This window comes from Scomber japonicus, chromosome 9, assembly GCF_027409825.1.
Source record: "Scomber japonicus isolate fScoJap1 chromosome 9, fScoJap1.pri, whole genome shotgun sequence".
Taxonomy (NCBI): Eukaryota; Metazoa; Chordata; class Actinopteri; order Scombriformes; family Scombridae; genus Scomber; species Scomber japonicus.
Genome location: NC_070586.1, coordinates 6,712,262 through 6,737,617, shown reverse-complemented (window position 1 = coordinate 6,737,617; position 25,356 = coordinate 6,712,262). Strand labels below are relative to the sequence as shown.

The window sequence follows — 25,356 nt, the reverse complement described above, 5'->3', positions numbered from 1 at the left end:
AAGGAAGGATCTAGTCTAGGAAGAAGGAAGGAAAGGAGGAAGGAGGGAGGGAGGGAAGGAAGGAAGGAAGGATCTAGTCTAGGAAGAAGGAAGGAAAGGAGGAAGGAGGGAGGAAGGAAGGAGGGAAGGAAGAAGGAAGGAAGAAGGAAGGAGGGAGGAAAGAAAGGAGGGAGGGAAGGAAGAAGGAAGGAAAGGAGGGAGGAAGGAGGAAGGAAGGAAGGGAGAAAAGAAGGAACAAGTAAAAACAGACTGGGTCAATTTGACCCGGGAGGACGACATGAGGGTTAAGTATCGGTGGTTATATATTGATAGATTTTCTTCTGCTGTTGCCAAATCTTTGAAATCTTCACTTTTGTGTTTTTTCTTTTCTTTTTGACATTCAGAGTCAGTGTATGTCACTGCACCCAGTTTTCAAAGCGATTTGGAAGCAGTAGTTACATACAGATTGGATGATTGAACAAGAGCCAGTAACACATACATTTAGGAGTCCTACAGGCCTGTTTCCCTTATAGAAAGGCTGCAAGTATGATGTTTCCTGCCTGATAAATATGCGTGTGTGTGTGTGTGTGTGTGTGTGTGTGTGTGTGTGTGTGTGTGTGTGTGTGTGTGTGTGTGTGTGTGTGTACTAACCGGTTTGCAGGCTACTTGCTGACACTCGGCAGCCGAACACTGGACTTCCCCGTTACTGCACACACACTTGGAGCAGAGGCTGGGCTTCCACTCTTCACCGTCCCTGTAGGATGACCCCTGCCAGGTGCAAGACTCTGGTGCACACAGGGGGAGAGAGAGAGAGAGAGAGAGAGAGAGAGAGAGAGAGAGAGAGAGAGAGAGAAGAGAGAGAAGAGAGAGAGAGAGAGAGAGAGAGAGAGAGAGAGAGAGAGACTAAATCAGTAAACAGTAGAAAACGGGTGTCAGATAATGAGCTGATTGTTTGAGCATTGTTTGCACACACACACACACACACACACACACACACACACACACACACACACACACACACACACACACACACACATTGATTTACAGTCAAGGGGAGGAGGGAGGGAGGGAGGGGGAGAGAAGTCACTAATTACACACCTGAGGGATCTCTTACCTGAGCAAATATTGCTAAGTAGTCCACAGAAGACCCTGCAGTATGTCAGAGGTACTTCAAATATACTTTGATGCCACCAGAGACTTTAACTAATTATCAGCAGCAGTAACGAAGTCGAGTCAATTTATTTATGGAGCAACAAAAGCTAACGAAAGTGTTTAACAGAGGCCGACCGAGAAATGTAATCAATTAAAAAAACACACAGAGAAAGTTATGAGAATCAAAGGGTGGGGGGGGGGTGGGGGTGGGGAGGGGAATTAATAAAAGTGTTGAATAAAATTAATAAAACATGTAAATCCTAAAGACACAATAACATCGCCAAGAGAAGAAATAATTAACATAGAAAGAAAGAAATACAATAAAAAGAAAACAGACACCACTCATGTCCTCAAGATGACAATTAAAAGGCTGAAGAAAGAAAAAAGAGTCTGGAGGATTTAATAATGAGGGTTTGATATGTTTGAGGATATTTTATTTATGGCGGTCAATGATGGTTTATATCAGTCTCCATGTGGTTTAGTTTAAATTTAAAGGGTTAAAATGTGAAAATAAACGTATGAATAACTTGCACACATCCTTTTTTTGTGGACCCAGCATCAAATTTCTGCTTTTAATCCATTTAGAGAGAATATATTAGAGGATTATGGTAAAAATGTCTAAGTGGTGTAACCATAAAAACTTTGGAAGGAAGGGAGGGAGGAAGGAAGGAAGGAAGGAAGGAAGGAAGGACAGAAGGAATGAAGGAAGGAAGGAAGGGAGGAAGGAATGAAGGAAGGAAGGAATGACGGAAGGAATGATGGAAGGAAGAAAAGAAGGAAGGACAGAAGGAATGAAGGAAGGGAGGAATGAAGGAAGGGTGGGTGGGAGGGTGGGAGGGAGGGAGGAAGGAAGGAATAAAGAAAGGAAGGAAGGAAGAAGAATATATTAGAGGATTATGGTAAAAATGTCTAAGTGGTGTAACCATAAAAACTTTGTACCAAATAATTCAACTTGCTTAAAAACAGTAAATAGTCAATAAAACAGCATATCAACTAGTTTGGCATGATCTTACATTATAACTTTTATATTAAATAAAGCTAATGGAATACTATTGTTCTGAATATTACATTTAATCTGGGGAATCGTGTTTGTGGTTTGTGGCTTTTTTTGTGGATCCAGCATCAAATTTCTGCTTTTAATCCATTTAGAGAGAATATATTAGAGGATTATGGTAAAAATGTCTAAGTGGTGTAACCATAAAAACAAAAAATTATTATTATGTTATTATTATTAATAAAAGTCCACTTAAATACACTGTAGGTGATAGAACATTTAATATTTATCATTCTACTGTGGTTACACCATTTGACATTTTCAGGAGCATTCAGTCTTACTTTTGGTAAAAAATGGTGCAAATGTCATTTCAAATGATATAAAACCAACAAAAATACTAAATGTACATTTTAACAAACCTGATGCTGCTTTTAAACTATATTTAAATATATTTTTGAATTGCTCATCTTTCCAACTCTTATTTGTCTCTGTCCCTGATATATTTATTCATAATCGTCTGTCAATGTTAGTAATCCTCTGTACTGCTGTGGTGATATAGATCTCAATCCGTCATGCCAATAAAGCTTATCTGAATTTTAAATAGTGGTGCCAACAATGGAAAATGTCCCAGTTAAATCTGGATTTTAACTGGGAGCGTGGGCTGAATGGCGAGCATTGATTGGTCGGCAGTTCGGAGCGGGTCTGGCAGTTCAATGAAGGGGTGAAGAGTTCAGTAGACACCCAGACAGAAAATAAGTATTTACCACCACGTTACTGCAATCACAGCTGCCACCCTGAACACATTATTCATTCTACTGTATGAAAAGAGTTTAAAAGCATAGTGGAGTAAAAATTGTGTTGGGAACATTTACATTTTTATTGCAGTTTTGTGTGGATGGATGCACCAGCGTCTATCTCTGGACCCAGTCAGACACATTTGGGTTCATAAAAAAAGACTATTGGGGGGAAAAAAATGGGTTTTTGGAGGGGGGGGGGGGGGGGGGGGGTTTGGATAAGTACGTGTCCAACGCAGCAACGCTGTGGTCCACAAACAGTGACTGAGTCATTACTGAAAAACTAAAATGGGTCTGATGAAAGAAATTATTTAAATGGGTTTGGAACCAGTCTGAGGTGGTGCACAAAGGATGTCTGAGACCTCGATGGATGGATGGATGGATGGATGGATGGATGGATGGATGGATGGATGGATGGATGGATAGATAGATAGATAGATGGATAGATGGATAGATGGATAGATGGATAGATGGATAGATAGATAGATAGATAGATAGATAGAGAGATAGATAGATAGATAGATAGATAGATAGATAGATAGATAGATAGATAGATAGATAGATAGAATGATAGATAGAGAGAGAGATAGATAGAGTGAGAGAACGATAGATAGATAGATATATAGATAGATAGATGGATAGATGGATAGATGGATAGATGGATAGATGGATAGATAGATAGATAGATAGATAGATAGATAGATAGATATATAGATAGATAGATAGATAGATAGATAGATAGATAGAACGATAGATAGATAGATAGATAGATAGATAGATAGATAGATAGATAGAACGATAGATAGATAGATAGATAGATAGATAGATAGATAGATAGAACGATAGATAGATAGATAGATAGATAGATAGATAGATAGATAGAACGATAGATAGATAGATAGATAGATAGATAGATACCTGATCCTGATATACCATTAAATGAAAGAGGATAAAAACTAAAAGCTTATTCCCATTGTGTTCTTTTGGGAGAAAAGGTGTTCGGACGGCATTTATATTCAAGTCAGCCACGACTGCTTAAAACTTAAAACACATTTAATAACAAAATCACACCATCAAAAATCACCAACAGACAAAGAGGAAACACAGAGGGATGTAACAACCAGCTTTTCATCAACCAGCGAGAAGCAGCAGCAGCAGCAGCAGCAGCGGGGGAACGTGAGTTAACCTGAGGCGGTGTGAAGCTCTGCAGGACTATCAGCTCCGATAGAAACACACTCAGATTATAGTCTTAGGTGTGAATGTGTAAATACAGTCCACAAGGCATGAACTGAGATTATATGTGTGTGTGTGTGTGTGTGTGTGTGTGTGTGTGTGTGTGTGTGTGTGTGTGTGTGTTTTCCTATACCGAGAGATATTACGGTGTGTTTTCAGTTTAGTGTACAGGCATGTGTTTTCCTTACAACCATCATTAGCAGAGAAGTAAGTAAGTGGAGGGGAACTTCAGCTACAGCGAGGCGATCTCTTCACAAAAAGGGCTTCACTGGATCATAAACTGAAGTCAAGCTGCTAGTCGAAGCTGCCCGAGGTCTTTCCACATCTACATGCGGTGAGATTTTCGTACAATGGCAAAACCCTCGGGGCATCGCTGACAAATTATGTGTCTTTTTTTTCCTCCTTCCTGCAAGTAGAGATGATTTTCTATTCGAGAGTAACCAGCCTCGCTAAAAATGCATTTAAGCAAAACAGCCAGCCGTTTGGTTTTCAGATGTTTTTTTCAGATGTCGTTGTTAAAAAAGCACTCGCAGACATTGAAACTCGGATAATCCATCACGCATCACAGTTCAGCATGGTGCCGCCCATTGATGTAAGAAGTTTGAATTGTTGTAAAAACTTTGGTGTTTGTTGATTCGAAAAGCCCAAAGACAATGAATGAGCAAACACGGATGATGTAATATGAAGAGTACCATGTGAATTTTGTTGCACTATGGTAACTCCAACCAAACTCTCAAAGCTTTAAAGTCTAAGAATCCCACAAGCACTTTAAAGCACCGAGAACAAAATAAAACAGTAGGACTGGAGCAACAAACAACAATGTATTTGACTAAATTGGACGGCCGAAGCCTCAAACAAACCTCGAATAAACTTTCAAATACATTTCTTTATGGGAGGAGGACTGTGGATTTTTGTCCCCAATCACATACATTGAGCCTAGTATGAACAGGAGGAATGATTCAAGCATGAAAAATGTGTGTCAGTTTATATTTGGGCATCTGATTGTTGTTTTAAATTAGCAGTATGTCGAATTTAGTGGCATCTAGTGAGTGGTGAGGTTGCAGATTTAACCTACAGTTCAGGGCGACAGTAGAAACATGGCTGCCTCCCTGGAAAGGCGACCATGCCCTATGTAGATATAAAGGCCTCATTATAAGGTAACAAAAACACACTCTGATTACAACATACTTTAACCATATTTGGGCATCTGATTGTTGTTTTAAAGGAACAGTATGTAGGATTTAAGGCGCTCGGGTCGACTCGACTCGTTTTTTTTTGCGTTTCCATCAGGGATAGTACCTGGTACCTGGTACTTTATTAGTATCTACTCTGCTGAGGTTCCAAACGAGCCGAGCCGATACTAAATGTGACGTCAACAGACTGCCGGCCATTGCTTGGTCAAAAGAGTCATGAGCTATCCGACACAAGAGTCAAACCCGGCATTTTTAAATACCGGCTACAGTGTTACAGCGATTCGGTTTCTATTTTCTTGCTTTGTGTGTGACAGAAAGCCACATACAGCAGCAAGTACACCACTGCCTCCATGTCCTCCGTTGTTTATGTGTTTTTTGTCGCTTATAAAATGAAGTCTCACGCAGCTGTGCTATGATGACCCTGCAGCTAGTGGTGAGTTTGCAGATTTAACCTACAGTTGCAGCAAAACCCGTGAAAAACATGAAGGTATATCCATTCTGGGTTACTGTAGAAAACATAGCTGCCTCCCTAGAAAGGTGACCATGCCCTATGTAGATATAAAGGGCTCATTATAAAGGTAACCAAAACACACATCTGATTACAACATACTTACAAACCATTTCTGTCAAGTCTATTCCAATCGATGCCACTAAATTCTCCACACTGGCCCTTTAAGAAAGACTTGGATAATAGTGTGCCAATCCTTAATGTAAAATTAAGGTGACTACTGTCTTGGGGGGATAATCTTCCAGGTGTGCTGGAGAGTAGCAAACGTGTGTCAATGTTAATTTGGGCATCTGATTGTTGTGTTAAAGGACCAGTGTGCAGGATTTAGTGGCATCTAGTGGTGAGGATGCAGATTGTAGCCGACTAAATAACCCTACCCTTAAACCTCCTCTTATATGGTGGCCACGAAACTCACAAAAAAAACCCTTGTAGAGCCAGTGTTTGGTTTGTCCATTCTAGGCTACTGTAGAAACATGGCTGCTTCCCTGTAAGAGGACCCGCTCCCCATGTAGATATAAAGGGCTCACATTTAAGGTAACGAAAACACATTGATTGCTATTTTAAGGTGATTTTACACTAATTAAAACATACTTATGCATATTATATTACATTTTCGCCAAGTCCATTCTGCTAGATGCCACTAAATTCTACACACTGCACCTTTAAGACAGACTTGAAGAATAGTGAGCCTATCCTTTAAGTAATCAAACTAAATTAAGGTCCACTTTCTTGGGGATCATTTTCCAAGTGTGCTAGAAGGTAGCAAACCTATTACAGTGTGTGTCATTGTTTATTTGGGTATCTGATTGTTGTGTTAAAGGACCAGTGTGCAGAATTTAGTGGCATCTAGTGGTAAAGATGCAGATTGCAGCCGGATAAATAATCCTACCCTTAAACCTCCTCTTATATGGTGGCCACGAAACTCATAAAAAAACCCTCTGCAGTGTTTGGTTTGTCCATTCTGGGCTACTGTAGAAACATGACTCATTCTAAGGTAACGAAAACACAATTATTTGTATTTTCAGATGATTTCACACTAATTAAAACATACTTATGCATTTTATATTCAGTTTCTGCCACGTTTGTTCCAATAGACGCCACTAAATTCTACACATTGGTCCTTTAAGACAGACTTAAACCTATCCTTTAAGTAGTAAAACTAAAAATCCACTGTTGGGGGGGGGGGGGGGCAATTACATCTACTGTACAATTACTGTAAGGGATTTGTAGAGAAGATGTTTAAATGTCCTTTAGGAGAAAATAAAAAGCTGTATGTGTCATATCTGTTGATCCTGATGCTGCTCTTACCTCCATTACGACCACACTTGGGGCAACACTCTCCAGCTGGGGTAAATAGGCTCTGATCTACAGGACAGCTGAGGGGTGTGCAGGGGCTCGTGGTGCAGGATACACTCCCTCTGGAGCAAATACACACCGAACAGGCCGAGGGACTCCATTGACTGTCATGCTGTTGGAACCAAAGAGAGAGAAAGAGAGAGACATTTACACACAGAAACACATCTAGAAGAAGAAGAGGAGGAGGAAAAGAGAGAGAGAGAGAAGGAAGCAGAGAGGCAGTGGGCTGAGGAAAGCTGTTCTGCTCTCTGGGGACGAGACAACTTCAGTAAGCCTAAGCCTGAGTGGCAGACGAGAGAGAACAGAGTCACAGAGGAGGAGAGAGAGAGGAAGGTGGAGGGAAAAGATGTGTCAAAAAACAGATCACTGCAAAAGAGAAAACAGATTAAACTAGAAAACACCACCTCGCTGCAGCCACTCAAGTTACAGTTTACATCGAGGTCTGTCCAAACTCATAATATGATATTTTGTAGTGAAGACTTTGAATCTATTTATTGTTTTTGCACAGCTACAATGAAATTTGGGGGGGTAGAAGCTCTCAAATTCAGTGTGATTTAAAAACAAAGTAAGAAGATTCAGTACAAAGTCTATATGAAAGTTAAGATTAGCACAAAAATGTACACCATGGACAGGAAACTTTTGTCATAATAAGCCCATGGATTCTTAAGAGAAAAAAAAGTGTGTTTTATGCAGGTGGGGAGTTCTGGTCCTCTGAAATGAGGCCAACGTGGAAGTAACTTAGAACTGCATTCTATCAAAAGGCCACCAGGGGGCGACCGTCTCTATACAAGTCAATGGAGAATTCACCAACTTCTCACTTGATTTCTAACCTCAGTAAACGTTTTCAAAATGTGTTTATGGTCTCAATCGCTAGTTTAAAGCCTTCTTCAATGCAGTATGATGTTCATTTGGGACATTTTGGCCTCCCTGATTTTATATCTGACGATAAAGCAGGGTATGCATTAGGGCGTGGCTACGTCCTGATTGACAGGTTGATTGACCAATGTCCCCGAGATCCAGACCTCGCAAACACAGCAACCTCCCCTCTCCGCCCTTGACTCCGCCTCATGCCCATATAAGTAGAATCCATGTTTTATTTTTCCCAGCATGCACCTGAAATTTTCAAGATGGCGCTGCCTAGATTCGAAACTATTGGCTTCCGAACAGCAGTCCACAAACCAATGGGTGACGTCACGGATGTTACGTCCATTTCTTTTATACAGTCTATGGTTATATGAAGTGGATCTTGACTTTTAACCTGTGACCACTAAACTCTAATTGCCTCATCCTTGAATCCAAGTGGCTATTAGTGGCAGATGTAGAGCTCAAGGCGAAAAAGGAAGAGTGTTGGCGATTTTCTCTTCATCGTTCTGAGTCATACTGTATATATGTGTGTGTGCTCTAGTGTTAAAAAAAAAAGCTTCAGGCGGTCTTGTTTATATAAAACTGTGTGGATTTTTCTTCTACTGTGATTGACAGAAATAGATAGCGGGAATCCATGCTTACACAACCCTCTCTTGGGTATTAATTAGGCATCGATATATCTACAGTATGTAATACATCCGCTGTTTGGATTCACAGTGTAAGTTCAGATTTGTTCTTTCACTCTAAATGAGATAACAGCGTGTCAGTTTTGCCTGCAGTAAAGGTGAAAATTCATTCGTTTCCTTCTCTGAGGTGTCAGGCTGTGAAACCTGCATGAAATATATCATTAGTGTGACTTTTAAACGGAAGATTGATTCACCTTCAACAGCGCAGTTTTTTTGGTGGGAAACAATTACACCTTTTTTATGATTTTAGCATACAGCCAATACAATATGGGTTTGATTAATGGTTTCCGGCTGCTCCAATCCACATGTTGAAGACACTTAACCCCAGTGGTGTGCACAGACTTTTTGAAGGGCAGGGGCGAAAAGAAAAAAAAGGGCACATACAGCACATTCTCACCACTGAAGAGGGTTAGGGTTAGGTTTAGTGCATGTTTTTGCCACCCAAGAGGGCAGTTTAGTGTGTTTTGCTAACCAGGAGGGCACCTTAGCACACATTATGGCTCCCAAGAGGGCAGTTTAGTGTGTTTTGCCAACCAGGAGGGCACCTTAGCACGTGTTTTGGCTCCCAAGAGGACATCTTATCACGCTTTTTGGATCCCAGAAGGGCACCTTAGCGCGCTTTTTGGATCCCAGAAGGGCACTTTAGCACACGTTTTTTTAATAAATGGGCCACGAGGGGGGACAAACGCCTACCCCCCCACCTTGTGCACACCACTACTTAACCCCAAATTGCTCCTGATGGCCTTGTCAACGGTGAATGAATGTGTTTGAATAGGTGAATGAATGTGACATGTAGTGTAAAAGCGCTTTGAGTGGCCATAACGACTAGAAAAGCCTTATATAAGTACAGTCCATTTACCATTTAAAACCTGTGAAATGAAGGGTAAATGAAACGTTTGAGTAGCTGTCCAGGATTCTCATTGTATCCCTGGTTACAGTTAGAGCTTTAAAGAAAAGGAAAATGATAGATATTTGAGAAATGGTAGATTCAAAAATCTTGAATATTGCTGTTAGTGTTGTCGGATGTCTTTCAAAAACACATCAGTTGAACATGAAATAGGACATCCATCATCACATCACAAAAATCCCAGTCCTTTGTGATGTGAGTCTGCAAAAAAATATGATTTTCCACACAGTTAAGTATCTGAGGAAGGAGCAGCAGCAGAGATAATTGTACCAGTCGTCGTGATTCTTCAGTAAAGATTCAGAAATTGCCTCAAAAAAAGGTCACGACTCCTCTCCGAAACTCTTCTCCTAGTGCAGAGCTGTCGAACTCATTTTCATTCAAGGGCCACAAACAGACCAATTTGATCATTAAAAAGATGGAAGGAAGGAAGGAAGGAAGGAAGGAAGGAAGGTAAATTAGGAAGGACAAATGGAAGGAAGGTGAGAAGGATAGAAAAGGAGAAGGAAGGAAAGACAGGTGGAAGGAAGGAAAGAATAAAAGTGAGGAAGGAAGAAAGAAAAGAAAGGAAAGGTTGGAAAAGAAGACAGGAAGGAAAGATGAAAGGGAGGAAGGAAGGAAGGAAGGAAGGAAGGAAGGAAAAAAGACAGGAAGGAAAGATGGAAGGAAGGAAGGAACGAACGAAGGAAGGAAGGAAAAAAAGACAGGAAGGAAAGATGGAAGGAAGGAAGGAAGGAAGGAAGGAAGGAAAAGAAGACAGGAAGGAAAGATGAAAGGGAGGAAGGAAGGAAGGAAGGAAAAAAGACAGGAAGGAAAGATGAAAAGAAGGAAGGAAGGAACGATGGAAGGAAAGATGGAAGGAAGGAAGGAAGGAAGGAAAAAAGACAGGAAGGAAAGATGAAAGGAAGGAAGGAAGGAACGATGGAAGGAAAGATGGAAGGAAGGAAGGAAGGAAGGAAGGAAGGAAGGAAGGAAGGAAGGAAGGAAGGAAGGAAGGAAGGAAGGAAGGAAGGAAAAAAGACAGGAAGGAAAGATGGAAGGAAGGAAGGAAGGAAAAAAGACAGGAAGGAAAGATGGAAGGAAGGAAAGAAGGAAGAAAGGAAGGAAGGAAAAAAAGACAGGAAGGAAAGATGAAAGGGAGGAAGGAAGGAAGGAAGGAAGGAAAAAAGACAGGAAGGAAAGATGGAAGGAAGGAAGGAAGGAAGGAAGGAAGGAAGGAAGAAAAGACAGGAAGGAAAGTGGGCCGAAATTGACCCCTTGGCGGGCCGGTTCTGGCCCACGGGCCGCATGTTTGACACCCCTGTCCTAGTGGTTCAGATCCATATAAAGTGCCTCTTTACTAACAGAGCAATCAATCTCTACTTGGCCAAGAAAAAAAAAAAAAAAAGCTGTTCCCTTTTAGGACAATATGTACTGTACTGTATCCAAAATGGATGCCAAAAAAAAAGTCCAGCTTGTTAAGCGAGAGGCCGCCCGATGGAAGACAAACAAGACAGTGATTGTTGCTTTAGTGGGACGGAGGCAGGGAAAAAAAAGAAAGGGGGGGGGGGGGGGGCAAGTCTCTGAGTCTGAAAACAGTTTTTCCAGCAGTGACTAAATTTGACATGTGAATTATTTTAAAGGTGCACTACGAAAGATTTGTATGGGTTCAAAGTTAGCTGCTTCTCTCCAGCTCGACCAGAGTGAGCAAAGAGAGAGAGAACAAAGCCATGAATCAGATAAATAATCCATCTTTCCTTCCTTCCTTCCTTCCTTCCTTCCTTCCTTCCTTTCTTCTTTCCCCATTTCCTTCCTTCCTTCCTCCCTCCTTTCCTTCCTTTTTCCTTCCTCCCTTTCTTTCTTCTTTCCCCCTTTCCTTCCCTCCTTCCTTTCCTTCCTTCTTTCTTTCCTCCCTCCTTTCCTTCCTTCTTCCTTCCTTCCTCCCTCATTTCCTTCCTTTTTTCTCCCTCCCTTCCTTCCTTTTTTCTCCCTCCCTTCCTTCCTTAACTCGAGGACAACACATTAGGGTCTGTCCGCTGTGGCCTTTCTGCTCTGTGTGTGTGTGTGTGTGTGTGTGTGTGTGTGTGTGTGTGTGTGTGTGTGTGTGTGTGTATGTGTGTGTGTGTGTGTGTGTGTGTGTGTGTGTATGTGTGTGTGTGTGTGTGTGTGTGTGTGTGTGTATGTGTGTGTGTGTGTGTGTGTGTGTGTGTGTGTGTGTGTGTGTGTGTGTGTGTGTGTGCGTGTGTGTAACTCGGCCCTTCAGTCAACAGACACACAGACCTGCTGCTCTTTATACATCCTGTGAGGCTCCAAATTGGACAGAAGCCCGGCGAAAAGAGACCGAGTTACTGCACAAGAGAGAGACGCTGAACTGCCCTTTAGTTATACAGCGTGACAAAGCAGGAGTTCTTGAAAAGGTCGGCCCTTCAAAATAAGAGTTCCCTACTTCCCTTTTCGCCAGCATGTTGATCTTTAAATGAGATAATTCAAATAACGAGCTCGATTTTATTCTCATTAATGCAGTTAGAACAGAGCAGTGATGTGGCATTAAGGTGCAGGAAAATAAAGTTGTAAAAATGTACGTCTGCAAATGATCTGAGTGTCTCTGAGCTTAAACAGTATGCTCACACTTTTGTACATGTCTCTCTTGGAAAATGTTTCCTATCTTAATAAAACTACCTGTTTAAATTAAATCAGCTTCAACCTCTCTGCCTCTCTCTCTCACAGTAATTCATTCTCTCTTGTGCATCTTCAACATCTCTCGCATACATTCATTTCCTCTCGCAATTTTCACTTGGCTTCTGTCCACAGAGAGCAGAGTGGAGTGGAGCAGCAGAGAGAAAGCAGACAGTGATGTTTCCTGGTCGCTACGCTACAAACTTGTTATTGGCTGAGAGGGGATATACACACACACTGCCCCAAAGGTTGACATCAAGAAACAAACACAGCAAAATAATAAGGAAGTAAGAAAACACAGGCGGAGAGCAGAGTAAATAGACCGTCACACTCTTCTAGTGGGTCATAAGTGATGATTGAGAAGGATTACTTTTGTATGAGTGTATACAGTATTGGGGTTTCTGAGGAAAATCCTGCTTGGAATAACTTTAAAATAGCTTTACCTCACTTTTAAACAGCATTTTCACTTGATATTAACATCTGTATCTGCATATCGTGATTGGATCTAATCTAAGAAATGGCTCTTACATACAGTACTGTTCATATTCTGACTCATAGTTAGTCCTTACACCAATTTCACATTAAGACATGTTTGATTAATCCTTCCGTGAAAGCAAGATGTTCACAATAACTGTTTTATGGTCGAGGAGAACATTTTATAGAATATAATTAATATATCGACATGTTTGAATGCTGATTTTTGAGTTTTTTTAATAAACACAGGTCAAATTGGCTGCACAAAAATGTAAAAATGAAGCATCTTATTTCCATTTTTGTTATATTCTGAGTCACAATTGGAAAAGTTAAGCTTAAATAAATGTGTATATGGTGTTTGTACAGCTCTTGAATGTAAAAAATTGATCAAATTTAACCTAGAACGTGAGGGTAGGTAAGGGTTAAGGAGAAAAAAAAACCCACCCAGCAAATTGGAAAGTCATTTAACGTTTCCAAGCTAGATATAAGTTATCCCCTCTGCAAAGAAAAATTAAGCAGATTGCATCTTTTGACCATGAACGCACCACGTTTGTTGACAGCTCTGTTAGCCTAATTTGCACTCACAGTGATATAATGAGTCCGATGGTTAAAACCAGGTGTAAATGCAAAAGTCAGTGATCAGACGTCATCATTCGGATACACACTGCATGATCAAACCAGGTGTAAAACGGCTTTTTGAATCATTTAAAAAGAGGCTGCATCTTTGTCTGTGCATATTATTACTCAGCTGAAAGGATGGACGATCAGAAGGAGAAGAGAAGAAGAAGAAGAAGAAGAAGAAGAAGAAGAGTCTGCTCCTCCTTCCCTCTGTCACTTTCACTTACCCCATAAATGACTCCTTCGTACTGGCAGGAGCCGTGGGACGAGGAGAGACACTCCGGACAGCACTTGTTGGCAGGGATCCTCAAACGCTCGCCCTTTAGGAAAAGAAACACACAGACATGAATACACAAACACACACACACACACACACACACACACACACACACACACTCTTCTACCAGCATGAATACAAAACCTGTCAATTACCGTCTATATATTCTCATGTAAATTAACCAACATGGCAACACAAATAAAAAAAACCCAAAGAGGACAGATAATATGGAAAACATGAAGACATGGAGAATACAGAGCGAGCACATTTGATGTATTATAATATGGATTCACAAACGCGGCCCTTTAGCTACGCTGCCTACATGCCCTAATTGAGGCTGAATGTTTGGCAGGAAGCGAATGGGAAAAGGCGGGAAGGGGCCAGACGCTGAGCCAGTGAATACTTTAGGTGTTGTTTATTTGGCGGATACAAATTATATGAAATGAAATGGGGGGGAGGGGGAAAGGGAGAAGGAGAAGAAGGAGAAGGAGCAGGAGCAGAGGAAGAAGAAGAAGAAGAAGAGGGGGAGGGAGGAGGGGTGGGAGGAATACAATTTGTGCAAGGTGAGACAAAACAACCCCGAAGGAGCTTGTGAGAAAATGGCTTGTGTCAATTGAAAAAAAAAGGGGGGGGGGGGCAAGTCTCTGAGTCTGAAAACAGTTTTTCCAGCAGTGACTAAATTTGACATGTGAATTATTTTAAAGGTGCACTACGAAAGATTTGTATGGGTTCAAAGTTAGCCGCTTCTCTCCAGCTCGACCAGAGTGAGCAAAGAGAGAGAGAGAGAACAAAGCCATGAATCTGATAAATAATCCATCTTTCCTTCCTTCCTTCCTTCCTTCCTTCCTTCCTTCCTCCCCCCTTTCCTTCCTTCTTCCTTCCTCCCTTTCTTTCTTCTTTCCCCCTTTCCTTCCCTTCTTCCTTCCTTCCTTCTTTCCTCCTTTCCTTCTTTCCTCCTTTCCTTCCTTCCTTCCTTCCTCCCCCCTTTCCTTCCTTCTTCCTTCGTCCCTTCCTTCCTTCCTTCCTCCCTCCCTCCCTTTCTTTCTTCTCTCCCGTCCTTCCTTCCTTCTTCCTCCCTTGACTCGAGGATAACATGTGTGTGTGTGTGTGTGTGTGTGTGTGTGTGTATGTGTGTGTGTGGGGTATATACTCAAGGATTGTAAACATGCAGACGAGTGGCAACTATACATGAATATATTACATGTATGGGAAATGAAACAGATGGGAAGTGAGCCTCGCAGCAGGTGGTAGTTCACCTTGAATAAATAGACTGAAGGCTTCATATCGTACTTTCAGCTCTTTGCTATTATTACTAACCACCGAACACACCGAAGCCAAACAAGACCAAATGATCCTAAATCGAGGAAATGTATCAACTCTAACTGCCACTTTATGTTCATATATTACAAACTGTCATATTGATTTCCATATATTTAGACCAGGGGTGTCAAACATGCGGCCCGCGGGCCAGGACCGGCCAGTCGAGGGGTGCAATCCGGCCCACTTTCCTTCCTGTGTTCTTTTCCTTCCTTCCATCTGTCCTTCCTTCCTTCCTTTTATCCTTTCTTTGTTCCTTCCTTCCTTTCTTCCTTCCATCTGTCCTTCCTTAATTCCTTCCTTCCTTCCTTCCTTCCTTCCTCCCTTTCTTCCTTCTGTCCTTCCTTCCATCTGTCTTTCCTACCTTTCTTCCTTCTGTCCTTCCTTCCATCTGTCCTTCCTTCCTTCCTTTTATCCTTTCTTTGTTCCTTCCTTCCTTTCTTCCTTCCATCTGTCCTTCCTTAATTCCTTCCTTCCTCCCTCCCTTTCTTCCTTCTGTCCTTCCTTCCATCTGTCTTTCCTACCTTTCTTCCATCTGTCCTTCCTTAATTCCTTCCTTCCTTCCTCCCTTTCTTCCTTCTGTCCTTCCTTCCATCTGTCTTTCCTACCTTTCTTCCCTCCTTCCTTTTGCCTGTCTTTCCTTCCTTCCCTTCTTATTTCCTTCCTTCCATCTGTCCTTCCTTCCTCTCTGCCTCTCTTTCTCCCTCCGTCCTTCCTTTCTTCCTTCTGTCCTTCCTTCCCTTCTTATTTCCTTCCTTCCATCTGTCCTTCCTTCCTCTCTCCCTCTCTTTCTCCCTCCGTCCTTCCTTTCTTCCTTCTGTCCTTCCTTCCATCTGTCCTTCCTCCCTTTCTTCCTTCTGTCCTTCCTTCCATCTGTCCTTCCTACCTTTCTTCCCTCCTTTCTTTTGCCTGTCTTTCCTTCCTTCCCTTCTTATTTCCTTCCTTCCTTCCATCTTTTTAGTGATCCGGCCCACATGAGATCAAACGGGCCTGTATGTGGCCCTTGAATGAAAATGAGTTTGACACCTCTGATTTAGACTCTTATTCTCATGCCGCCTCTATAGACTTTTCCATTGTGTCCATTTGCTTCAGTCTCTTTCCCCTTTTTTTCCCCTCTGCTGCCTAAAAAAAATTCAATCACCAAAACGTGGCTGCAGCACAAGAATTTGATCCAATTTGAGGTTTTTATTGCTGCAGTAAAATAAAACCATTTTCTTTACAGTATCACACTAAAAATGTAGACTTGCCAATGCAGCAGGTGCTGAACAGTCTATAAAATATATTGCAGTAACACTGTCGCCTTTATTAGTTATGAGTCGGGTCATCCATGCAACCATTCATAGTTTATTACGTGTAAGTTTGAACCACACATTTGATTCATGGGTCATATTTTTATGCTTTGAAAAATAATAAAACTAATGCATGAAGTTTATTTATTGTAATACTGCATGGGTTATATATTCCATACCACGTTTTTTACTGTCTTCCTTGTCATGGGTGTATTATAAGAGCTGGATAGGGCGCCGATTTTCCCCCAGTGGTGACTTTTGGTATTGCAGCCAAAAAAAATCCCCCTGTATTTTCCCCATAGACCACCATTGTAAGTGTTGAGATGTCTGTAAAACTGTTGATAGGAGACCTAGAACTGCGGAAAAGCTCAATTATGACTCATTATATGTTATGATTTTCCCCAGTGGCGACTTTTGGTACTGCCTATATTCAATGAGCCGCAAACTGGGAAGATAGAGATCACAGGATCACACATTTGATTCATGGTTCATATTTTTATGCTTTGAAAAATAGTAAAACTAATGCATGCAGTTTATTTACTGTAATACTTCATGGGTTATATCCCATACCACGTTTTTTAGTGTCTTCCTTGCCATGGGTGTATTATAAGAGCTGGATAGGGTGCCAGTTCTTCCCCAGTGGTGACTTTTGGTATTGCAGCCAAAAAAATCCCCCTGTATTTTCCCCATAGACCACCATTGAAAATGTTCAGATGTCTGTAAAACTGTTGATAGGACACCTCGAACTGCAGACAAGCTCCATTATGACTCTTTATATGTTATGATTTTTCCCCAGTGGTGGGTTTTGGTATTGCAGCCAAAAAAAACCCCTGTATTTCCCCCCATAGACCACCATTGAAAATGTTCAGATGTCTGTAAAACTGTTAATAGGAGACCTCAAACTTCAAACAAGGTCAATTATGAATCTATGACGCCATCACAATGTAAAGTCTGTGGGCCAAGCAGTGGGAAACACTACTGCCTATATTCAATGAGCAGCAAACTGGGAAGATAGAAATCACAGGATCACACATCTGATTCATGGTTCATATTTTTATGCTTTGCAAAATAGTAAAACTAATGCATAAAGTTTATTTATTGTAATACTGCATGGGTTATATTCCATACCACGTTTTTTACTGTCTTCCTTGCCATGGGTGTATTATAAGAGCTGGATAGGGCGCCAATTTTCCCCCAGTGGTGACTTTTGGTATTGCAGCCAAAAATCCCCCTGTATTTTCCCCCATAGACCACCATTGAAAATGTTGAAATGTCTATTAAACTGTTAATAGGAGACCTCGAACTTCCTTCTTCCTCCCTTCCATCCATCCTTCCTTCCTCCTTTCCTTCCTCCTTTCCTTCCTTCTTCCTCCTTTCTTTCCTTCCTTCCTCTTTTCCTTCCTTCTTCCTCCTTTCTTTCCTCCTATATTCAATGAGCCGCAAACTGGGAAGATCCTTCATTCCTTCCTTCCTTCCTTCCTTCCTTCTTTCCTCTGTCCTTCTTTCCTTCCTTCCTCCCTTCCTTTCCTTTCCTCCCTTTCCTTCCTTCAAGCTACTGTCCTTCCTTCCTTCTTTCCTCTGTCCTTCCTTCCTTTCCTTCCTCCCTTCCATCCTTCCTTCTTCCTTTCCTTCATTCTTCCTCCCTTCCATCCTTGCTTCCTCCTTTCCTTCATTCTTCCTCCCTTCCATCCTCCCTTCCTTCTTTCCTTCCTTCCTTCTCCGCCCTTTCATCCATCCATCCATCCTTCCTTCCTTCCTTCCATCCTTCCAGCTTTCCTTCCTTCCTCCTTTCCTTCATTCTTCCTCCCTTCCTTCCTTGACTCGAGGACAACAGGAGGGTTAAGGTATAAATCACATTAATCTCAATATTTCATGAGGTTCTTTGGGTTCTTGTGTTGAATTTAAACTTATTTGCTGCTCCAAATGTTAGCAAAAGTGTATTTTTAGCTCAAAAGTATGTACGAGGGGTTTGAGCCAAAAAGCTACTGTGATGTTATCCAATTAACTTGATGGATTTGCTCACACATAGCTCCTCAAACCTTTTGCCAATTATGAATTAAAGACTATTGTTTTTCATGGAAGTTGGCAGATGGTAGCTGTCCTAAATATGTATGTGGCGAGCTTCTTAGTATCAGTGTTATAACGATAGATAACGGGCTAACAACATAATCCAGTTTGAGACGGTGACTCTTCACAGTCATAGAAGTGATTGATAGATGAATGTAGTTTAACCCTCGTGTCGTCCTCCTGGGTCAAATTGACCGTGTCTCTTTCCTTCTTTCCTTCCTTCTTCTCACTTTCTTTCATTTTTACTTCCTTCTTCCCTCCTCCCATCTTTTTTTGCTCCCTCCTCATTCCATCCTTCCTTCCTTCCTTGCTTCCTTTCTTCCTCCCTCCTTTCCTTCCTTCCTTCCTTCCTTTCTTTCTTCCTCTTTTCGTCCTTACTCCTTTCCTTCCTTCCTTTCCTTCCTTCCTTCCTTCTCTCCTAAATTCCTTCCTCTTTTTGTCCTTACACCTTTCCTTTCTTTCCTTCCTTCCTTCCTTCCTTCCTTCCCTCCCTCCTTACTTCTTTCCCTCCGTCCTCCTTTCCTCCTTCCCTCCCTCCTTACTCCTTTCCTTTCCTTCCTTCATTCCTTCCTACCTTCCTTCCTTCCTTCCTTCCTCTTTTCCTCCCCTCTTTCTTTACTCCCTCCTCCTTCCATCCTTCCTTCCTTCCTTCCTTCCTCCCTTCCTTCCTCCCTCCCTTCCTTCTCTCCTAAATTCCTTCCATTTTTTGTCCTTACACCTTTCCTTTCTTTCCTTCATTCCTTCCTTCCTCCTTTCCTCCTTCCCTCCCTCCCTCTTTACTCCTTTCCTTTCCTTCCTTCCTTTTTTCCTCCTTACTCATTTCCTTCCTTCCTTCCTTCCTTCCTTCCTTCCTTCCTTCCTCCTTCTGTCCTTCCTTGATCAGGAGGGTTAAAAGGAGAATTCATGGAGAAACTTTTTACAGTTGTCTTCTCCACTTTACTCACCAGTTTAATAACATTAAAGAAATCCATTTAACAGAAGCAGCGATTGCACACGAGCATAAAGAGATCCTCAAATTAAATAAGCAATGAATGGTTTTTATTAAAGATGTCTCTGAGTTAGTCACCGAATCAATTTCTCTACTTTTAGCTTTTTTTAATATCTTTAAATATGTGATCTGGGGCCGACCGACTCTCCCCTGGATGAAATTACAAAAAAAGGACCCATAATTTTTATCATGCTAATACGGGCAGATACAAGGATCAAAGCACCTGTTAAAAGGGACCAGAGTACAGAAAATGACATTTACTCTGTTAATATGTCCTAAAGTGGGACCCCAGACCCTTGTTTGTAGTCCCATGCCCATTTCAAATTGTCATATTGTAATAAAGATGCAAATTCCTGGACTGTCTTATAGTATTATTGTCATACTGCAACATATGTAGGCCTATATATTTATCTCTTCTTCTTTTATTAGAAAACATATGTACAGATACAATAGATACTACCTTTAAGGCCCATTTATGCTCAACGTTAAATACGGATACGGATACGGACGGAGCCTTCTGTCCATGCTCTGCGTTCATTTTGTCCGTATTTCTGCACGTTTCCATAAAGCTTACGGATACGGACCAAACGGAGCAGTACCACCGGAAACCATGGGGGGGCAGTGTTGCTGTCACTACTCGATACGTAGCTCTAATGAGACACGAAGAAGAAATAACAATGGAGGAACTTTCTGAGGAAAGGTTTTAAGAGTTGGTTAGAAACTTTAAACATATCGTTTTTGTCTTTCAGTCCTTCCCTCCTTCTCTCTTTCTTTCCTCCCTCCTTTCCTTCCTCACTACTTTCCTCCCTCCTTCCCTCCTTTCCTTAATTCCCTCTCCTTCTCTCTTTCTTTCCTCCCTCCTTTCTTCTTTCCTCTCTCCTTTCCTTCCCTCCTTCTCTCTTTTTTTCCTCCCTCCTTTCCTTCCTCACTACTTTCCTTCCTCCTTCCCTCCTTTCCTTAATTCCCTCTCCTTCTCTCTTTCTTTCCTCCCTCCTTTCTTCTTTCCTCTCTCCTTTCCTTCCCTCCTTCTCTCTTTCTTTCCTCCGTCCTTTCCTTCCTCCCTACTTCCTTCCTTCCTTTCATAAACGTTTGACTCTGTGCTGCCCCCTGGTGGATGTATTGGTTAACATCCATGCCAACGTAAAGGACGCATGGAAGTATGTGAGCAGTGACGGAAACATCATTTGAAAAGGACGGATACATTTTCATACGTACGTTGAGCATAAATGAGCCTTTATAATTAGAGCTTATACCAAATTTTGAACCACATTATTAGTATTTTGCATTCATGTTCTGGTTTTGGTTTAACGCTGATAATACATTCACAATCATCGTTATGTTATCTAAGCCATAATTATTTCTATTCATTTATTGAAAGTGACGGATGCGACATTTGAATGGTGGGTTTCAAACTAACTATTAAAGACCTTTTATGTACAAAAATGTATACCAACTGCAAAAAAATGACAATAATAATAATATTTTTGAATTATTTCCATTTTTGTACACTCAGTCATAAAATTTCAGACTTAAATAATGTAATTGATGGTGTTTGTATTGCTTTCAAATGTGAAAATGGGTCAAATTCGGCCCGAGCAGTATGTAAAGGTTAAGTACAAAGTAGAAAAATGAAAATAAAGTAAAATTAATGATTCTCTATTTCAATTTTATAAACAAAAGACCATCAAAACTATAAAAAATTACCATCTGAAGTTTCTCAAATATCTAATTTCTTTCAAAAATTCAACTTATTTCATGCCTTTAAACATTTATGCATCATCATTTATCCTATATGTGCTCAACCAGTCAGTCAATTATGCTGTTTTAAACAACAAACACAGATATGAGTCATCCTATCCACACACACACACACACACACACACACACACACACACACACATCGGTGCTGGATGATTAATCCAGAGAGTGTGTGGACTATTAAAGAGATATTATGATACTCAAATTCAGAGATGGATTTGCTAAGAGAGAGAAAATGTACTCTGGCAGATAATGGAAGTGGATCTCAAATGAAAGCCCTTTAATCAGAGACAGTGTAGGTGAGAGCGGATCACATTTTAAGAGCTTTTTAAATGGAAGGTGCACAACGCTTGGCGAGCATGATGACTAATTTTTAATTAACACCGGATTGCTAACCAGCAGAGTGGAATGCATTAGACATTGATTGCTGCATTAGCTCGGAGTTGGGATTGGATTTGATGCCGTCGTCACCACAGGCTTCACATTTAAATCACATTGAAGAAGAAAGCATGGGGAGGATCTGCTGGATAGATAGATGGATTTTTAAAAAAAAAAAAAGGCTTTAACCCTCCTGTTGTCCTCATATCAAGGAAGGACAGAAGGAAGGACAGGAGGAAGGAAGGAAATGAGTAAGAAGGAAAAGAGGAAGGAAGGAAATGAGTAAGAAGGAAAAGAGGAAGGAAGTAAGGAAGGAAGGAAGGAAGGAAAGGAAAGGAGTAAGGAGGGAGGGAAAGAGGAAAGGTGTAAGGACAAAAAGAGGAAGGAATTTTAGGAGAGAAGGAAGGGAGGAAGGAAGGAATGAAGGAAGGAAGGAAGGAAGGAAAGGAGTAAGGACAAAAAGAGGAAGAAAGAAAGGAAGGAAGGAAGGAAAGGAGGGAGGGAGGGAGGAAGGAAGGAAGGAAGGAAGGATGGAAGGAGGAGGGAGCAAATAAAGAGGGAAGAAGGAAGGAAAGAAGGAAAGAGACGGGGTCAATTTGACCCGGGAGGACGACACGAGGGTTAAAGAGCTTTGAAAATTTGTCCCTGTGAATTCAAATGAAGAAGGAAAAAAAAAGGAGACAGACTTCACAATGTGTATAATAGTCTGTTAGTTCAATGATAAAGGACAGGAGGAAGGAAGGGAGGAGGAAGGAAGGAAGGAAAGAGAGAAGAAAGGGTGGAAGGAATGAGGAAAGAAGGAAGAAAGGGTGGAAGGAATGAGGAAAGAAGGAAGAAAGAAAAGGAGGGATGGAGGAAAATAGGAAGGGAGGAAGGAGAGAAGGAAGAGAGTAAGGAGGGATCGAGGAAGGAAGGGAGTAAAGAGGAATGGAGGAAAAGAGGAAGGAGAGAAGGAAGGAAGAAAGGAAAGGAGGGATGGAGGAAAATAGGAAGGGAGGAAGGAGAGAAGGAAGGGAGAAAGGAAGGAAGGAAGGAAAGGAGTAAGCAGGGAGGGAAGAAAAGAGGAATGAAGTAAGGAGAGAAGGAAAGGTGGAAGTTAAGGAGAAAGGAAGGAAAGAAGGAGGAGGGAGCAAAGAAAGAGGGAAGAAGGGGAAGAATGAAGGAAAAATTAAAGAAAGAGGGAGGAAGGGCAGAACAGTCAAAAGAGAGACGGGGTCAATTTGACCCAGGAGGACGACAGGAGGGTTAAATGGACTTTTTTAGAAGAGTTTCTGCACTTGAAGGTAAAAATTGAGAGCTTCATTCAAAAGGTAAGTAGGTAAAGTAAGGAGGACAAGAGGAAGGAAGAAAGGAAAGGAAAGGAGTAAGGAGGGAGGGAAAGAGGAAAGGAGGAAGGAAGGAAAGGAGGAAGGAGGGAGGGAAGGAAGGAAGGAAAGGACGAAGGAAGGAAGGAAGGAAGGAAGGAAGGGAGGAAGGAAGGAAGGGAGGAAAGAAGGAAAGGTGTAAGGACAAAAAGAGGAAGGAATTTAGGAGAGAAGGAAGGGAGGAAGGAAGGGAGAAAGGAAGGAAAGGAGTAAGGACGAAAAGAGGAAGAAAGAAAGAAAGGAAGGAAGGAAAGGAGGGAGGGAGGAAGGAAGGAAGCAAGGAAGGAAGGAAGGATGGAAGGAGGAGGGGGCAAAGACAGAAGGGAGGATGAAAGAATTGAAATGATTCTGGTTTCTACCCAGTGGCTGTATTTTATTTTTGACACAATATCATAATCCTCAATCATTCAATAGCTTGGAAAACATCCTTTCGCAAAATATCGAGAATGACAGCGAGTCTTCATCTTTAACCACAAAAAATAAAACAACACACGAATCAAGAGTAGAAAGGAATGAAAAATAAAAGGCTGCCATCCCCTTTTTTGTGCAATTCCAAACACTGTCAATCAGAAAGTTTTAGTTAAAGTTAAAAGTTTTTTCTCAAAGCGAAGAGTTGCTTTATAGGAAGGAGAAATATTCTGATTGTTTGCGCTTCACTGGTTACAGCATCCTAAATTATCCCTCATGCTGGTTTTTGTACGTTTCCTTACGTTACTCCAACAGACAACGCTATTTTAAATATTGATTTTTCTCGGCTGTTCAGTCTTTGTGCTGTTTGTTTTACAGCTTTATTGTGTGATGGTAAGATAATGGAGTTTTTAGTAGGAGTGGATATTTGCCACTTTTACAATCTTTTTAGTATCAAATTCACTCTTTGTGCTTCCTTGGACCATTTTATGGAAACTTCCCATTAGTCCAAACAGCCTGTTATCCAGAACACAATTAACCCCACTGCTCCAAAAATACTGAGTCTGATGTGCAAACATGAAGATATAATTAACAAAATGATTGTTTTTCGGTGCATATTAATCCCAACTCTAACCTTGTGGTTTTGTTACAATGGGCCTTCAGATACATGTTTGGAAGTTTAGTAACAAAAAGACGGACTTTGGCTCTAAAAAAACACTGTAACATTGAAAGATATTTACTTGATTAGCATAAACCCACCCATGCTGCTGTAGCGGTATAAATACATTCAGTGCACACTACTACTAGGCCTACTACTACAGTCTACAGTTAGCCAGTTAGCTGAGTTAGCTGCCGAGCTAGCAGCTAAGTTAGCTGCAGAGTTAGCCGCTGTGCTAGCCGCTGAGCTAGCAGCTGAGTTAGCAGCAGAAAGCTCTCAGAAGTAGCATCCATGATGTTTCGGGAAGAGGTGGTGACTTTGATTGACAGGTGACACTTGGTAGGGGGCGGGGTTTCAGTGTTTGGTAGTAGAGAAAGAGTTTTACACAACTTTGAAGCCTAATTTCATATATTTGGTGATTTTTTTAATAATTCAAATTTGGCAGGGTGGTTAACAACACACTTTTGTGTGGTATGTCAAACTCAGAACACATATTTATTCTTACTTTACACAGACTTTAACATAATTAGTTCTCAGAAACATTGGACAACCATGCTTTAAATTCTTTACTTTGGATATAACCTATAGTTTCATATCTAATCATGTAAAAGCACCCATATTGGTCGAGTTCATTATCTTACCCTCTGGAAGTCACACTGGGGGTTGGGGCAGTGGGTGGGCCTGCAGATGGCCACGTCGCTGTAGCAGGTACACTCCTGACACGACTGCGGGCTCCATGATGTGTTGTTCTGTCAACACAAAGAAGAAGAAAAAAAACAGACATGAAACATTACTGAGGTGCTCACTTGATTCATCGCTGCTGAAAATAGATACATGAATAAAATCACCCTCTAATGCTCATTATCATACGCTAACACACAGCCTACGCATCATCTTTACGTTGACAACTGGCAAATGATAGTAACCATACGTTGGACTCTTGCTGCATATTAATGTATATATGCATAAAGACACCTGGATGAAAGACTGTCAGGAAAGATGATTCCTGTTAATATGTAGTGACAAGCAGCCTCAGTCTTCAACATTCATATAAAAATAAATGCTGTAAATTTTTCTCCTCGGATTAAACAAATGCAAGAGTGTACAGTTAAAGATATGGAAGAGATGCATCAAATAGAAAAAGAAAACTCAATACAAGAAACAATGGATTATGGGTCAGTGATAAATAAGGGATGGGAAGATGAGCAAATCAAAAATATCTTTAAAAATAGTTTTAAAAGCAGCATCAGGTTTGTTAAAATGTACATTTAGTATTTTTGTTGGTTTTATATAATTTGAAATGACATTTGCACCATTTTTTTAACCAACAGTAAGACTGAATGCTCCTGAAAATGTCAAATGGTGTAACCACAAAAGAATGATAATTATTAAACATTTTATCACCTACAGTGTATTTAAGTGGATTTATACTAATAATGTAA

The 25,356-nt window shown here is 41.0% G+C and overlaps 1 protein-coding gene across 1 annotated transcript in view; it reads right to left on the bottom strand.

The window, feature by feature from the left end:
• fras1 (Fraser extracellular matrix complex subunit 1) overlaps nucleotides 1-24,808 on the bottom strand; it is a 274,524-nt gene extending 249,716 nt beyond the window's left edge. The window contains 5 exon segments of the mRNA XM_053325459.1: nucleotides 631-764; nucleotides 7,162-7,321; nucleotides 13,638-13,730; nucleotides 24,556-24,663; nucleotides 24,785-24,808. Coding sequence (XP_053181434.1) covers nucleotides 631-764; nucleotides 7,162-7,321; nucleotides 13,638-13,730; nucleotides 24,556-24,663; nucleotides 24,785-24,808 — 519 coding nt within the window.
• Between the last annotated feature and the right edge of the window lie 548 nt (nucleotides 24,809-25,356).